Source organism: Euprymna scolopes, chromosome 1 (genome assembly GCF_053919585.1).
Source record: "Euprymna scolopes isolate OS-2025 chromosome 1, ASM5391958v1, whole genome shotgun sequence".
Taxonomy (NCBI): Eukaryota; Metazoa; Mollusca; class Cephalopoda; order Sepiida; family Sepiolidae; genus Euprymna; species Euprymna scolopes.
In genome coordinates this window covers 102716672-102734601 of record NC_136482.1, presented here as the reverse complement: position 1 = coordinate 102734601, position 17930 = coordinate 102716672, and the positions used below count along the sequence as shown (strand labels likewise).

At 34.1% G+C, this 17930-nt stretch overlaps 2 protein-coding genes across 4 annotated transcripts in view; one reads left to right on the top strand and one right to left on the bottom strand.

Moving 5' to 3' along the window:
• Positions 1-5946, bottom strand: part of LOC145262235 (actin-related protein 2/3 complex subunit 3-A-like) — a 28998-nt gene extending 23052 nt beyond the window's left edge. Inside the window, exon 1 of one of the 2 annotated variants that reach the window (XM_080119815.1) lies at positions 5421-5946. In XM_080119815.1, the coding sequence (XP_079975941.1) occupies positions 5421-5426 (6 nt within the window). In that variant the 5' untranslated portion in view covers positions 5427-5946. The remainder of the gene's footprint in view (positions 1-5420) is intronic. The other variant, XM_080119819.1, reaches the window with a different exon arrangement.
• A 15-nt stretch (positions 5947-5961) lies between these two features.
• Positions 5962-17930, top strand: part of LOC145261972 (TBCC domain-containing protein 1-like) — a 69227-nt gene continuing 57258 nt past the window's right edge. The window contains exon 1 of one of the 2 annotated variants that reach the window (XM_080119803.1): positions 5962-6062. The gene's annotated coding sequence lies outside the window, so the exon portion shown is untranslated. Of the gene's footprint in view, positions 6063-17243; positions 17374-17930 lie in introns of those variants that run through there. The other variant, XM_080119797.1, reaches the window with a different exon arrangement.

Genomic DNA, 17930 nt, shown 5'->3' with positions numbered 1-17930 from the left:
ATGAATCTGCATATATCAAAATATCATATTTAAGCATATTTTACGGCTGGGTACCCATGACAAAATGAAAAGTTCATATTCCAAACCAAAAATTACATAAATTGATCAAGTAGTTTTATTTTTAAATAAGAAAATCAAATTTTATAAGTATCAGAGAAGTGACTGTCTCACTTGCCATTTTAAAAAAAAACTCAAACAAGGGAGATAACTCTGGAAAGTAATTCAAAACTTATGAGATTTAAGTTATAATGCATACGAATTCCCATTTAATCATTCAAGAATGATTTTCTTTATAAAAATATAACTACTTGACCAATTTACGTAATTTTTGGAATATGATATTTTTGTTTCGACACAAGTATGTACATCATACAGATTTACCTCCATTTTTGTTTTCGTAATATAGGGGGAATTCTGGACAAGAACCAATTTGTTTGCCGAGTTTAATGGATACCAGAATCAGATTTGGATGCTGAAATTTTTAATTTGATTTGTCTTAATATGATTTTTCTGCAACGTTGGCATACATAGCTGATAAATTTCAAGGAGACAAGGTTTAAGTTGATGAATAAGAAAATAATTTCTGGGTAGAATGAAATTGGTAAATTTGTGGATCAATATTTTCAGTTACACTTCCCTTCCCAGTCCCAAAAAATGAAATTCTACTTTTATTTTTATTTTTTTTTTGTGATTGCACGTGAACACTCTGAAAAAATTGTCAGAAAAAAAAAAAAAAAAAATAGAACAATTAATTTAAAATTTAGAGCGGAGAATCAGTTTTGCATATAAATTTAATGTAAAATGACTTTAAAAAAAAATTTATTTTACATAGGCATCACCACTTATCAAGGCCCAGAGACCACTAGAGGATAAGGGTTTAAGAGTGTACAGTAGTCAATTGAACAATATAGCAATTGTTAGTAATAGAAATTTGGTACATTTGTGGAACGGCTCATCAAGAACTTATTTACGTTAGACTTGAAGACAACCATATTGTAGTCAGCCGGAAAACGGAAGACAATTCCACAGGCGTGCAGTTCTAAGAAAGAAGCTTTTTCATGGAATCTACATTTAGGTTTAGGCACAGATAAAGAGTGGGGAGAATTATTGATAGTGTTTTCAACTAGACGAGTGTTTCTTGTGAAAGTTTGGCGAGGGGGGGATCATAGACTGAAGCTCAGTCGAGCACTTGCCATGAAAATAACGAAAAAGCAGAGACAAACTTGCAACATCTCTTCTGTAAGATAGAGGTTGCAGAGAAGAGAAAAGGACATCTCCTACGAGGCTACGAAGTCTATTTTGAACTCTATCAAGGCATGACAAGTCCTTTCTAGCAGCTCCTGCCCAAATGTGGTAACAGTACTCCATCGTTCGACGTACCTGGCTCTTATATAGATAGAGAATTGCATCAGCAGTGAGATATCTATTGGATCGATAGAAGGATCCCACCATTTTTCCAGCGGCCTTGGCAACAGATTTAATGTACGTGTTCTATTTCAGATCAGGAGTAAAGGTCAAGCCTAGAAGCTTGTCAAAACATGAGGCCTCCTCAAGACGAGAGCTATTCATTTCAATTGATGCCAGATGGGGGATCAGAACGTTGATGTTGATGAGATAGAAGTTTGGTTTTAGATGCATTAAAAGTAACCAGCCACTCCTTTCCTCATTGTATCACATGCTCAAGATCAGAGGAGAGAGAATCAGACAGAACTTGGTCGTTTACGGTCTTAGATGTGCTACCATAGATAGTAGTGTTATCAGCATAAATGTCTATGAATGATGTAAGGATGTGATTTGGAAGATCATTAATGTAAATCAGGAAGAGAGTTGGGCCCAGGATGGAACCCTGACAGACTCCAGCATTAATATTGTGAGCCTCTGACTTCCGCCCATCAACCACCACTCCCATGAACCTATCAGAGAGAAATGATTTAATAATTGAGAAGACATTTCCAGCTATACCATAGCTGGAGATCTTGTGAAGTAAACCTTTATGCCATACTCTACCAAAGGCCTTTGATATGTCAAGAGCAATTGCCCTAGAAAAGTTGCCTCTGCCGAGCGATTCGCTATGAGATATAACTGTAAGCACATCTGCTGTAGATCTAGCAGAACGGAAACCATATTGTGCGTCACTAAGGTTATTTTTGCTGGGATGGTTGATTACTTCTCTATTTAACACAGATTCCAGCAACTTACTCATGACACACAGGAGACTTATTGGCCTGTACTGAGAGGGAGATGAGCGATCACCTGAATTCTTAAATACAGGGCATACTGATGAGATTTTCCAGGGTGATGGGAAGCAATTCTCCTTAAGACAACGTTTAAACGGTTTTGTAAGTATGGGCGCTAGTTCTGGTTGAAGTTTTTTGAGCACTATAATTGGAATACCGTCAGGGCTGGTTGCTTTACTGGAATCAAGGTTTTTGATTAGCTTGGCAACATCACAAACAGATATTTGTATATTACATAGTGATACAGGAGGAAATATTGGGGGTTGGCGGCCTTGGTCGCAAAGGGTAGAATTAGCTACAAAGTTCTTGGCAAAGATTTCTCATTTCTGAGCTATTGTCGAACTGAGTAGAATTTTAAGGCAGTTAACCATTTTCTTTGCTAAAAGAGATAAATTCTATTCATTCTTTTTTTTTTTTTTAGAAGAGGGGTGGGAGGCTCTCTTCACTAATTTTAAGTCTGAATGGCAAGCCTCTCTTAAAAAACAAAACTTCCTTAATCGTGCCATTAATCCTAAGTCAAAGTGGCAAGCCTCTTTCTGCACCCTCTCCCCAAAAATAAAATTCTAGTTAACTGCCTCAAACTATTATCCAGAAACAGGTGAATTTAGATTCAAAACTGATACCATACTTAAAAATTTGTGGCACTTATGCAGAACATGGAACATATTAATTTTTAGATAGGATTTTCAAATTAAATTCATTTTTTACAATATCTTTTGTTTATTGAATTGGAAGGTCAGTGCACAGAATATAAAAAAAACAAACCTCTCTCCTACCCATGTTAAGAACGGATTTCTAAATAATAACGTTCAACATAGTCCGTATACTGCATAAGTACAAAATTTTATTATTATTATTATTATTATTATTACTATTACGAGGGTCGCTCCAAAAAGTAATGCACTCTATTTTTTAACTTAGAAAAAAAAAAAAAAAAGAAAAGAAAGAAAAGTTAAAAAACTACAAAGATGGGAGTGGTAAAACAAACGACCTTTTGTGCTCCAGAATTCATTTTTCCACATAATCACTACCATTCTCAATGAACTCTTGCCAGCAATGTGCATGGGTGTCCAGAGCGTGATTTGTCACTCACATCTCTGTTACCACTCTGAAATCAACGAATCTATCTCCTAACTGTGTTGGCATGAACTGCATCGATTTCATAAAAGTTGAACAGGCACCGGTGAATGTTGATTGATTCAATTTTTTCTGTATGGAGGAATTCAATGACGCATATCTGCTTCTGAGTCTGAGTGACAATAAATCTCTGCAGATTTCCAGTACTCTCCACCGCTTTCGATAGTCTTTGCAGTTGAATTTGTGTTATCGCAACAGCCGCTTACCATTGATTTCTCGTTGGCATGAATTTCACATGAATTTGGGTGGCAATACCCCCCCAAGGTTTCAGTCCTCTTTGCACTCATCCTAGCGGCTGCTAGTGTTTTCACTCCTCGGTCATTCCACCCTCCTTGACCCTCATTTATTTATTGTGGCGTCAGTTTATGGTAACACACACATACACACATATACACACACAAAAGAAAGGGGCGTTCAAATATCGCTTAAAAAATAGAATCTCATTTGAGAGTGGAGTGATTTAGCTGAAGGTGCTCATTTACAATAATACCATAAACTTATGTGCGAAAGTGTCTATCATGGGTTTTGTAGATTTGTGTTCCTTAAACCAAAGAACATCATTCCACAAGATAGGAAAAAAAAAATTACATACGAAGGACAAATGTTTACAACTGTTTAGACGCGATTAATGAATCACGAGAGAGGCAAAATATAAAAAGGAGGAGTGGCTCAGACATTGTCGATTACATCTTTATCGTTTCTTTTTTGTAAATATAAAAATGTTTTGGTTTTCTTCGTGTAAACTAGTTACTTCTGAGAACAACAGCTCAATTGTCTTTGAAATAAGAGCAAATCTAAGCAAATAAAATTAAAAATAAAACAAAATTCGACTATGAGTCATTGCCACACAAGAGAGTTGCAAATAGTTTTTAGCAAATACACACACACAAACCCGGTGGTGTACTGGTGTACGTTTTCAGCGTCCCAAATTCTCTTAAAAAAAAAAAAGGCTACTGCTTGATTTGGAGTTTGAAAATTACATTGTACAAATGTACAAAGTATTCAAAAAACTTAATTTAATATTATTTTTTTGTTGTTGTTTTTTTAAGAGAATGTGTGTTTTTCTTTTTACATATATATTTTTGGTACTTATGCACTGAAATAACGTTATTATTTAGAAAGCCATTCTTAATATGGGGAGAGGAGAATGTTTTTGTAACTGTACTTTCACCTAACAATTAAAAAAAAAAAAAAAGATTGTAAAATTGAATTCAATAGAGCGAAGTGCATTTAGCACCATATATTTTTTTTTTTTTTACCAAATTTTAAATTTGCATCTATTTATTAAATCTGGATCTATGCATTCCTTGTATTTACTACTTCGGTTTGGAACAAAGTGTAGTATATGTTCGGGCTACATAGTCTATTCTGTCTTCGGTCAATGAAGGAGAAATCCTTCAAAAACTGAGGCAATTTTTATTTTGTTCCAACCCAGAGTGTCTCTTTTGGGAGGGGGGGATTTTCCCCACATTAAAAGTAGATCGAACTTTGCCCTCGTAGGGAGACAAGTAAATAAGAATATTTTTTTTTCTGTCTCATGACCAAGTTATTAGTTTGTTTTTGTTTTGTTTTTTTATTAAAATTTTAAAACAAAATAACATGTTTTTAGGGGCGAAAAAAGAATCAACATTAACTGAAATCTTTACTTCATTAGATCTTAAATTGCAATGTAATTTTTAAACTACAAATCGATTAATCGTCGTTTTCATCAGAGAATTTCTGACAGGAGGAAAAAGTACACAAACACGTTGCTGTAAAAAATGGGTGTGGATTTTTCACGACGAATCCAATTTGTTTACTTTTGCGATTTCAAAAATCGGTTGTTCAGTTTTTAAATGTTAAAAATAAAAGATGGAAATAAAACACTATCATATTTCGATCGAATCTGACAAATCACACAAAAATAAGGAACTAATCCAGTGAAAAAAAAATATTTAAAGTTATCTTTGAGAAAACTTATGATCACGATCAAAAGAATAACAACAGTAAGTTATCTTTACTTATGAATCAGTTTCTAACACAGAGAATAAATAGATTTTTACATACCGGCATATTAAATTTGTAAGTAGTAAAAATGACTCGTTCTACTCCGAGGAAAAGAAAGACGAGAGCTGGATAAATACAGGAATTACTTTGAGGGGTAACATTGAATTTCCGGTTTGTAAGAATTGGATGCGGTTATCTCCCTTGCCAGTTAAAAATTTACTGAACTTTAATTCAACTTGAGTCTATTTCACCACTTTAGTGGGGTTCTGTTCAATGTAAGGATACCATTCTCACAGGCACTACCGGTTATAGTCAAGATTGTCTACTCGTTTTTACTTCCGGTTTCGGTTCTTGTTTAGGATTCAATCTAATTAAAATAAACAAAATACAGAAAAAAATCTTCATGGTGTACGTACCTGTCACTGAACGAAAATAGCATATTCTAAAAAATTATGTAAATTGATCAAGTAGTTTTATTTAGGAAAATAAAATTTTATGAGTAAGCAAAAGGGACTGCCTCTCACATCGCTATTTTGAAAAAAAAAACAAGGGCAGATAAGTCCATAATAATTGTGACTTGTGAGATCAGGCTCGTAATGCATAGAGGAAATTAAAGCGTTTAAAAATGATTGTCTTTATAAAAATAAAACTAATTGATCAATTACGTGATTTTTGGAATATGATATTATCGTTCCAGGACGGGTATGTAAATCCAACAGATTTTTCTGTAGTTTTATCTTTTTAATTAGATTGAATTCTAAATATGAACCTTGGTTTCTGCTGTCTATTTGGCTGGATAATTAGACATGGTTAAGTGGACAAGAAAGCCATTCTTAATATGGAGGAAGAAGGGAAGCTATCAGGTTATCTTAGAGGAAGATAATTATTAATCGGAAGGAACTATATTTTGTTTGCTACAGTCGTCCTGTCTGCTGAAATAATCTTAACTATAACTACATTACATCCTCCTTGGGTGCAGAAAACTGTATGGAGCTTCTGTTGGTAGACACTGAAGTGAAATATGGCATTTAAAAATAACAGGAAAACTTGAGGAAATATTTTTGAATGAGTAATATTAGCCTACACACTAATGTTTACGGGAGATAATTGAGTAGAATTTTAATTCGAAAAAAAAAAAAAAAAAAAGAATGTATAAACTTTTACGCTGGATTGATGTTATTTGTCTTCTGCAAAAACAGTATAAAAAGACCAAAACTTTAAATTATCTCCCCTGGATAGCTAATACTGGCAGCAATTGTAGCCTCCAAATAAAAGTTGAATTTCTTCAATAAAAATAAAAATACTGGGTTATTTTCTGTAAATTGCAGTATACGTTATGATTGTTACTATACAAACCGGGGATATTCAGGGAAATATTCTCCTGCAGAGAATCTTATAGCTTTATGAGATAACAAGACCTCCTCACATTCTCATAACATATAAAGAAAATGAGAAAAAAAGGAAATACATGTTAGCCATGTGAGTTATGGTCTATATGACACATCTTAGTTCAGATCAGCAGTGTCATGAAATAATCGAGTGAAGCATATGGATGGCAAAATGAAAGAACATAACAACTGTGGGTTATAGATATAAAACAATTTTATTACACAATAAAGTTTGATCTCCCCTAGAATATCATCATGCAATCCTCAATGGGCCAAGAGTGGGGTGACAGAAAAGGATTTCATAAATAAAATAAAAAATATATCTTTTCTTTTTTTTTTTTAAATTCTTGTTTAAAAGAAAGGATTATTCATTAAAAAACATTTTTGTAAATAATAAGAATAACAGGTTATATTAATCAACTAAACTGTCCAATGGAGATGGGAGAAGGCTTGGAGAAGAGGGGAAGGGGTATACGATGTAAAAATACTGAGCTGGATAATATGGGCAATATCTAAAGAGAAAGATAGTTTGTCCAAAGGAAATAATCAATTTCAAAGGGTTTTGAAAAGTCATTAGATGACAATGTATTCTAGATATAAATCCGTATTTCTTGCTCATATCCTCTTTAGCAGTATCAGCATTGTCTCACTCTGTTGTCGACCAGTAGTTCCATAGCAGATTGAGAGATCAGTATCTCCACTTTGCGTCTCCTTGTCATCAGCATACTGGAATTCTACCAGGGATATAACTAAGGTTTTGTTTTTTGATCTCGGACAGGAGAGATTGAAAGCTTGTCCATTTGTCTTGTAGACAATGGTGAGTTCTGAAGGAAGGTCGTTCTTGACAATGTGCGTGATGGCTGTCATAAACATTATGAAGAGTGTTGGGGCAGTGATGCAGCCCTGTTTGATGCTCGTTTTAACTTTGAAGGACTCGTCTGTCAGAAGAGAGGACTGTGGCATTCATGCCTTCAATCAAGTCCAAGAACCTTGTTATTCTTCAAAGACTTGACTGCCTCCTTGATTTCCTGGAGGCTTGAGATTTTCCAAGAGATTTGTCGATGGATACTTGTGGAATGGCGCTCAAGGCATTGTTGTCATACGGATTGGCTTGGTCCAGCAGCCCTTCAAAGTGTTCTCTCCATCTGAAGTTGATGGCAGAGATACTCTTAAACAGTTTGACCCATCCTTGCTTTTGAGGAGAGTTTGACTCTATGTCAAAAGTCCATAGATGGCTTTTGTAGCATTGAAGAAACCGCAAGTGTTGCGTTGATCTATGAGTTATTGGATCTTCCTTGCTTTGTTCCTTAACCAATTGTTCAATTGTATGTGTGGCTTCTTGGATGGCGGCTTTGCATTTCCAGTACTGTTGTTTCTTTGTTGACTGCAGGTCATTCAGATGGGCATGAAAATTGTGATAGCAGTCAGTTCGCGTGGTCATTTACGTCCCCAGTGTTGCCCTGGAAAGTAGCTCTTATAGTTTTTTGGTGAAAGTTTTGAAGGTGTGTAGGATCTTGGAGATGCCTAACATCAAACTTCTGGACATTCACTTTGCCTCAATGTTTCCTTGGTTGGATCTGCAATTTCATGGTAGAGCAGGTGGTAGTCCATTCAGCAGTCATCAGCCCTTGTGATGACTCGTGGGTTGAGCACCAGATTGCGACTCCTAGTGTGTATGATCATATAGTCAATGAGGTGCCAGTGTTTTGATTTTGGATGTTGCCAAAGAGTGTGGTCCTGCCCAACTCTGGCATTGAAGTCATCCAGAAGAATCAATTTCTCTTTGCGAGGAGAGTACATTGTCAAGCTGAGCATAGAAAAGCTCTTTGCCCCCATCATCGACCACAACTGTTGGGGCATATGCAGAGATAATGGTAGCATGTTACTTGTGGGTGAGTTCAATTGTTAAAGTCATGAGCTGCTCATTGATTCCAACTGGTTGTTCTTTCAGTTGGGGGAGAAGACTGTTTCGAATGACAAAACCAACTCCATGGATTTATGTTTGTTTTGCATCCAGGCCCTTTTAGAAAAAAGTAAACTGTCACTGTTCTTCTTTCAGTTGCCCTTCTCTTGCACATTGTGTTTTACTCAGGGCTACTATATCAAAGTTGAATCTTTGTAGTTCCCTTGCAATGAGGGCTATTCGTCTCTCTGGTCATTTGGAGTTCAGAGTGTCCATCAGGGTTCATACGTTCCATGCACCAAATTTCATTTTTATTGCCTTTATATTTCGACCACCAAGTGGTGATCCCAGATGGTAAAGCTGAAGCAGGCTATGTTTGGGGCACCTTTTCTAACCCCCTCCTCATTTGGGGTGAGCAGAGTGGATCTTAAAGATGGCTGTTCAGTCTTGGATGTTGTTGCCAAACATCTTCCCTGCTTCAATCCAGAAGTTGGATAACTGAGACACACATCTACCACTTTCTGACTAAAGGTTTTTAGTCATCACATAGCCTGCCTCTGTCGCCAGTCGGTTGTTGTTCAGTAGTCAGAACACAGATGCCTGTGCATGGGTTTTTTCAAGAGTATGCAATGTTGTATGGCAGAGTGAGTGCACGCCTACCTTCACAAATTCATATGCTGTTTCCAATAGCATGGGGATCCAAAACGACTGGAGCATATGGATAAGTTGCAGTCCACATCTGCTGACTATTGAGCTTTGAGAGCTTCTTCTTTCCAGGAACACCGCTGGTGGCTTGTCAGAGTGACATAATTGTCACTCCCCCCTTGCCAAGTTTAACCTACCAGTCGAGGTAGCATGCCATGGTATGGTTGGGATTTTGCTGCGCCCCTTCTCGGAGCCGTCAGCAAGAATTAAGTAGGATCCTTGGCATATGTGTGGACTAGTTGTTGTTAAACTAATCTACAAGCATGTTAGGGTACGACTTTGCAACACAAAAACTACTACCACTACATACACCACAACATTACAGCCTTAATGAATAAAAAAAAGTGCATCCAATTCTATGTGATGACCAAAAGAATACCCGCCTCAGGATGGGTAAAATGAATTCCTTTAACAGAACAGTTCTATGTCTTTTTTTTTTTTGTCTTCTAACGAAGATTAAAATCAAAACATAATGATACTTAACCTTATGTTTTGAATCCTTACTCTAGTTTTGATTTTCATTCTCGAAATGTCTATAATTTAAGGCTTAACGAGTCTTTGCAAGATATTGAAATTCAGGGAATCTTATCCATTGGTAGCTAATGAGTAAGGATGAAATTTAAAACAAATCTAATATATTTGAATTTTCGTATGAGAGTTGTGCCACTTTTGGAAGCAGAAGTATGGGCATCTCCAAAATTATTGGAGTGGGTAATGTCATGTTGTACTATCACAAAGAAAAATTAACAACAAAAAAAGAGTTGCAGATTGTGTATAAAACTCAATTGCCAATTCAAATAAATTAAGATAGAAAAGAATATATATTTTTCAACCAATGAAAAGCGTTAAAAATATCTCTATTAAAAGCATAAAATGAATCCATTAAATATTTAATGCCAAGTCACTAGGAGCCTTTTCTCACACTATATAAGAAATTAACATATCTTTCTTTCAGTTCAGTGTCCAGTAACTTGTCAGAACAATAATATGCAACAATGTTCACACATTCCTCATACTGGGAAATAAAGTGTAAAACCTAAAACATTGGTGAATTTATCGATGTTTCATCATTAATCAAGGGACTTCATCAGGATGATTGATTTTCGAGTAAATACATTAAATTAAAAGCACAAATGTATTTGGAGATGTCCACTAAATGTGATGTGAAAAAGGTTTTCTGTTTCTTCCTTTAGACAAAACATGTTCTTTAGAAGTGAGTATTTGTAATGTGTGGGTGGAGTAGGTAGTTTTAATATCTTTTCAACCATGGCCTGTGGTTGCTCGAAATGAAATAAAAGAAAAAGAAAAATAATAAAAAGATTAAAAAAACTAAAAATATAATAAAAGTAAAAATTTGGCGTGATTGAAATGGATAAGTTTTTTTTTTTTTTACTATTTAAATATTATCATTATTATTGTTGACATTATGTAGAAGTAGTGGCTCAAGAAAATGGTATGGAATAGCTCATATTATGTCATCACTACTAGCAGCAATTTGTGGGAGAATAATACCCATAAAATCAGCAGGAGTCTGCCATTAGTGGAGTTTATTTCAACTGAAAGATTCTGGACTCTCAACTCTATAATTGTACACAGCTTTAAATCGTCTATACTATTACTTTCTGATGTTTGTAAATAAGTGTATATAGTTTAATCTGTACGAATTACATTATTAATTCATTTGACAAGTTAATTTTTCTATATTGCTTCCACCCAGCATAGTGGGGTACTGTAGCTAGTTTATATATATAGAAAAGATTTCTTGCTTCTGCATATGAAGAAGGTTTTGTGGCTGACAGTAGTTTTATGTCATGATTAGTAACTCTAGCTTGCTAAAAAATAAAAAAAGAAAGAAAGAGATAGCAAAAGAAAACAAGATGAAAAAAGCAAAAATAACAATTTTCAGATTTCAGCAGGGAATTCTGGGATAGCTGGGAGTAGTCTTGTCAGGAGAATACATAAAAGGCAGTGTTCATTATGACCAATTCCTATCTTTACATGCTATCATTTAACCTATAAAATATTACTAATTATTTAAATGTTTTATAAATAAGCCCTTAGTGCCGTTATATTGTGTTGTCACGCAATGAGTAATAGATGTTTGCTGTTGCTTCATGGTAAATTATCTCATCATATAAAGTAAAAACTAAAAACTAAAAAAAAAAAATGACGTTTTTAAGCACAGATAAATGGTTGGGAGTGGGAGGTGGAGCTGCAAGTGTGCAAGTTATATAATATTTACCAATGTAGACTATGGAATTTTTTATATGATCACCAAATTATCTTGGATGACCACTTGTTATTTTATTTACGTCTTCTCAAAAAAGTAAGGCACAAGATCAAGTGTGGATTTGATGAAAGTGGTTCTGCAGAACAAACTGGAGTCGAACCCAGGTTTTAAGTTCCTGTTGTTAGCCACTTTGCCATCATCACTCTTCCAGATTATTCTTACACACAAAATGAACAGTGCATATTCATTTTCCTCCCCATGAGGGCAGAGTTAGACGTTAGGTCGATTTTAAATCTGGAGGAAGACCTAGCTCCTTTAAAAAGGGCAGTATGGATGGGAATAAAAATAAAAATTACCTCTGTCTAGAAAGATTTATATTTAAAACTGACTGAGGACAGAACAGATTATGTGTAATATCAGAACAGGTACCAAAAATCAAGACCATGTTTTTTTTTGTTTTTGTTTTTTTGAGAAATTGTATTGTTAACAAAAAAAAGTATATATAAAACTGATTTATATTATTTACAAGCAGTGTTATCTGGTGTTGCCCGGGTTGGATGGGAAAATAACATATTATGCAAGAAGTAAGAACAAAGTAATGTATATTCTTTAGTACTCTTTCTTCAAAATAATTAATAAGCATTTTTTTTTTTTTATTTGTCCAATTTTCCGAACTTAAACTTTAAATAGTTTTGTTTTGTTGCAGAAATGAATAAAATGTAAAAAGAAAAAATATATAACACAGAAGTTTAGGTTTATTTATATTCAGAGGGGGAAGCTTGTTTTTCTAAAACATTATTTATTATTTGAAAATCGCTCCAGACAAAGCATGGAGGCACTTGATGTAAGAAGCTAAAAAAAAAAAAAATTGCTTCCAGGTCTAAAACTGTACAACAAAGTATTAGATAGATAGATTCTCACTCAGAAAACATCAATTCTTCCTCCTGTGTAAAAAAACATCGCTTATTGGAATGTGAGGACTAAAGAACAAAATAAGAGAAGTAGGAGTTACGAGGTTGACAAAAGTAAAACCAAGGTCCACTTTCTACTCTCCTCAAATTTATATTCCGAATTTCATAAAAAATATCACTGATTGTGTTTCTTCCTATAAATGTACAAACAGATTCATAATCATTCACCTTTATTATTTAGACCACAGGGTTACCTAGCGTTGCCCAGGTTCATGAAGAGGAATAACATCACATGCAACAGCATAGTAACGATTAAAATGTAATTTTTACGTCTACACTCTATGTTCCAAATTTCATAAAAATCTGGGTAGTCATTTTTTAATCCATGGGTACATCTTTTTTTTTTTTTTGAAGAATAGATGGGACATTATTCTGCTTCCTTTGTTCCTCCACTCAACAATATCCAACATCGTCCATTCGATTCTGTTTTATGTTTGCTATCTAATTTGTATTATTTGGACTATTTGGACTATTTTTCTCATCTTGAGTGTTATTCTCACAACGTTTCGGCCAATGTAACCTCAGACCTTCTTCAGTTCTTTCTTGTTAAGCTTGGGAATCTTTCTGCAAAACTTGGGAATCTACATGGAATTCCAAATGGAGCCTTTTATTTAATTCATATATATATATATATATATATATATATATATATATATATATATATATATATATATATAACTACTTCATTTACTCACATAAAATTAATATATGAAAGTATAAATTTATGCGTAAACTTTAAGTATTTACTTCAAAAGTGCTCAATATGTAGATAGAGCTAATTAGTAAGTTATAAAATATATATGGCGATTGAGCTACACTGAATATTCCGCGTTTCATCCACTCTAGGACTCTTCAGGCTTATGCGCATAAGCCTGAAGAGTCCTAGAGTGGATGAAAAGCGAAATATTCAGTGTAGCTTAATCACCATATATATTTTATAACTTACTTTATATATATATATATATATATATATATATATATATATATATATATATATATATATATATAAGCAAACAGTTAATAAAATATGTTAAAAAACACTTTGAAATGAGTTAAAAACATATTTAATCTGAAAAGGAAACACTAGATAAATGGATAGTCCTTAATCCGCGGAGTTTCGAAGAAATACTCTCCTTCTCATCAGACGGTAGGAATTAGCAAAATGCGGGATCGGATTTTGCATGCAGAAGTATTTGATGAAACAACAAGTAAGTCAAAGATCTTACTTGAAAACAAAATAAGTTAAGCAGAGGGAATATGGTAAAGAAAAAGGTGATTACACATGAATGTATAGTCTGGTGGAAGATAAAAAAATCCAGTGGCGGTAAAATTCAAATGTAAAACTTCAAGAAAGTTAAAAGAATTTTTATATATATATATATATATATATATATATATATATATATATATATATATATATATATATATATATATATATATATATATATATAAACAGAATGGGTAATATTTGGTTTACAGACAGAAAAATGTAAACCCAAAATGAATATAAATATTATATAAATATTCATATAATAATCTAAACCTGATATAAAAGCTTGTAACAGCTGACACTCGCTACATCACAGGCAGAAGCTAATTCTCTCGGATCGAGATTTGAAATCCATTTTCTCCCTGGCTTGTCCAATCACAAGCCAGCTCTCAATTATGTGACAAAGTATATAAAAGGCGAAATCTGAAACCCTCTTTCTCTTTTTTTTTGCTGCTCTGCAAGCAGCACACATCACTGGGGGCTTTAGCCCCTGGATGAACATGAGTACTACAAGCTAGCTATGGCACTCTTCAAACTCACATTTATTTCCATGTGCGGTACCCAAACGAAGTAAATCAGTCAACAAAACAATTCGTCACTGACGTTTAGCAACGAACAGCTTAACGACTTCAAATTCCACTGGAATCGTTTAAATTTAAAGAAATTATATTCAATTCTACAAAGCAAATTTGAACATAGTCACAATAACAATTTGAAATATTTATTGGTAGCAGGAACTGGTAGGTTGGACTGCGAAAAAGGAAGAAGGAACAGAAAGTTCTTTTTGAGGTTGTCGTCGGTCAGTTAGTACTGTGTCATCCCCAGCTAATAGCAGTTGTTTCCAGTGGAGGCTGTTGATGCTATAGCAGGATGTCCAGTGGACAGGGGACAAGAGAAGAGGTGTTGCTTGGCTAAAGATCCGGTTCTAACTGACTGACATTCCCTCAAAACTTTTTAGGAAGCAGATAAATCTATAGAATAACAAACAAAACGAAATGGAGTTTCATTCTATATTAATAAACAACTTTATTTGTCATCTTCAGCTGGGCAGAGCAGAGAGAAAGAGGAAAAAGGTTGGTGATTTCACCTTTTATGCACTCAGTCACATGATTGAGATCTGGCTTGTGATTGGACAAACCAGGAAGAAAATGGATTTCAAATGTCGAGCCACGAGAATTGGTTCCTGCCTATGATTGTAGCGAGTTTCGGCTGCTACAAATCAATGCGCCCTCCTAGCTGATAGGTCAACCTGTGGCCGAAGAACTCAGAGGGGGGCACTGATTCACTACAAAAAATAGTTCTCTGTAACTGCTACAGTATGTTAATGAGATGATAGCTTATATTGATCCCGAACATCCTCTGCTGCTAAACGTATCTTACATAATTGACAATGTCAAGCTGGTATGAGATAGGGAGAGACAAACGGAGTTTCTCACGATCTTAGCCGTAGCGCGAATGGTGGTGTGGAGAAATGATCAAGGGGTTGAATCTTTTGCTGATCAGAATCTGATCACTTTCTATAAGCACCAGCTGAAGCTCTGATCAGATGTGATAGAAAAGATTATATTTCTCAATTTTTGAAAAAAGGTGAATACAAGCAGCAACCTTGTGTGTATGAAAAGAAGTTAAGTATGAGTATGTGTTCACCACTTGAGCATGGCACACACAGTTTCTGGTACTGTTGAATCCCAGCCTTCTAGGTAAGTTTAGCCTCTTAGCCAGTTGAATGACTGATTTATCCTACCTCACCAGCAGGTAATAGAAATCCTCCAAGATGCCAACTCCTCACCTTCAATTTTTTATCTTTGGCCTCTCCCAAATTGCATTTATCTTGAAAGAACATCCATTCCCTAACTCCATCCCCTGTTTTCTTTTTTTGTCCTACTAAGATCCCACTCCTATTTAGAAACTGACAAGCTTGTTTTGAAAAAAAAAAGAAAAAAAAAAAGAAAGAGAACAGAAAATAGTGGATGGTCCATTATTTAGAATAGGTTGGGAAGGTTTATCTAACCAAATCTTTTGTTTTTAATTCATTCTCAACTCCTCGTTTTATTCCAATGAAATTTTTGTATTAATCTTATAATCTTATATTTATGAACAATAAAAATGTCATTTGTCATTTGGGTTATCTTAATTAGAATGGTCCCTAGTGTAAATGTGGTATTGTGGAGAATGAGATGATGCTAGTTAAGAGTAGGATAGATATATTTTTTTTATCATTTGACTAATAAGGAAGACCAACGATATCTATTTTCCCCACACTTTTTATGGCTCTGTGTCTAATTTATTTTATATATATATAAGAGATAGCTTCGAATTTGGGGGTATCAAAACCAAAGCAAAATATGATGACAGTAAAAATACAATAGATAAACCCCATAATTTATTATACCATACCTGTTCTACACTGAAACACTTATCACAATATTCTGTGGATCTATATTAAAAAACTTGTTAAACTTTGTGACATATTTCCATTCTATGGAGGTCAGGCGCAAACGAACACCCCATAATTTTATTATACCATATTTCTTCAAACTGAAACATAATTATCAAAGTATACTTACGCAGATAGATATGAAAAGTCTTTATTAAAGTTTGTGCCTATTTCCATTCTATGGAGGCCAGGCACGAACGCAGACCCCACAATTTTACTATACCATCCCTATTTAAGTTAAATCATACTTATCAAAGTATTATTATGTACATCTATATCAAAAACCCTTGTAAACGTTTTTTTTTAAATTTTTAAATTTTTTATTTCCATACTTTGTGGACCAGGCACGAACGCAGACCCCACAATTTTAATGAACCACCGTGCTGCCAGATCAAACATACCCATTCCTGTGTCTCGATACATCTTCTATCATTACATGCAATCAGTTTTTTAAAATAGTCAACCATATAGGAGCCTATTAGTGATCACACACACACACACATTCAGCTTTATATTATTGATATATATATTTGTATTTTTTTTTCTCAATATTTTCTTCAAATAAATAATGCAAATGTTCTGATGTTAAGGTTGAACTTTTCTGTTCTTAGGTAATGAAAAATTCTCCTACAGTGAAGCAATTTTTATTTTTGTCCTGATCCAGAGTTTCCCTTTTGAAGGAGCTGTATTTTCTCCCACATTAAAAAAAAAAAAAAAAAAAAAAAAACGGCCTTGTGTTTAATTCCATTCCATCCTCAGACTTTTCCTCTCCTAGATTAGTTGCACAAGCAAGGACTAAAAGTACTATCCCATTACATAATCCATAGCTGGAAGAAGGTATATGGAGTAACACCTGGATTCATATGTTTCCCAAGGATAGTAATTAAAATGGTGCAATTGCAGACAGAGCTCGAACCCGACACATCAAGCTCACACTCCGCACCTGTTAATAACTGCACTGTGCACTACGTACGTTACGTAAAACTCATAATTTTTTTCTCAAAACTTCAAGAATCACAGAGTTGTCTCCCTTGCTTATTAAAACAAATGCCAACCATCTTTTTAAAGTATTGCAACAGCCGGCATCAGCGACGCATTCTTAATGATACGTAAGTATGATTGTTTAACTGTTGTACTTGAGTTGTTATTTTGTTTCAGAAAGATTGTCCTATTGAACCAAAGGTTGAAATTAACAAAATGAAAAGAAGACTAGAAAAAAAATATATACTACGATTAAACAAAAATTGAACGAAATAGACAGGACTGTCATTTTTTTTTTAGGATCCAGGATAATGGTTGAATGAAAGTCAACGATAAAAACAAACAAACAAAAAAGATCAATGTTTTACTTGTAATTTCTTGTTTATTAGGATAAGATTTAATATTTGAATTTTTTTTTTTTTTAGATTTGTGTGGAAGTAGTTTGTGGTTAATTTTATCTTTTTTATGTGAAGTAGAATCTTGTTGAGCTAAAAAGATACAAACAAACCGCTTCGTGTTCCGTTTTGTTATTGTTACGGGACTGCCGCAAATAAAAATGGGAAATATGATTTCGTGATTTATTTATTTTCAACTTATATTTATTTACTTCAATCAAACGATTATTAAATCAATAATTATTTGTTTATTATTATTATTCTGTTCCAATATAAATCAGCGTTTGAAA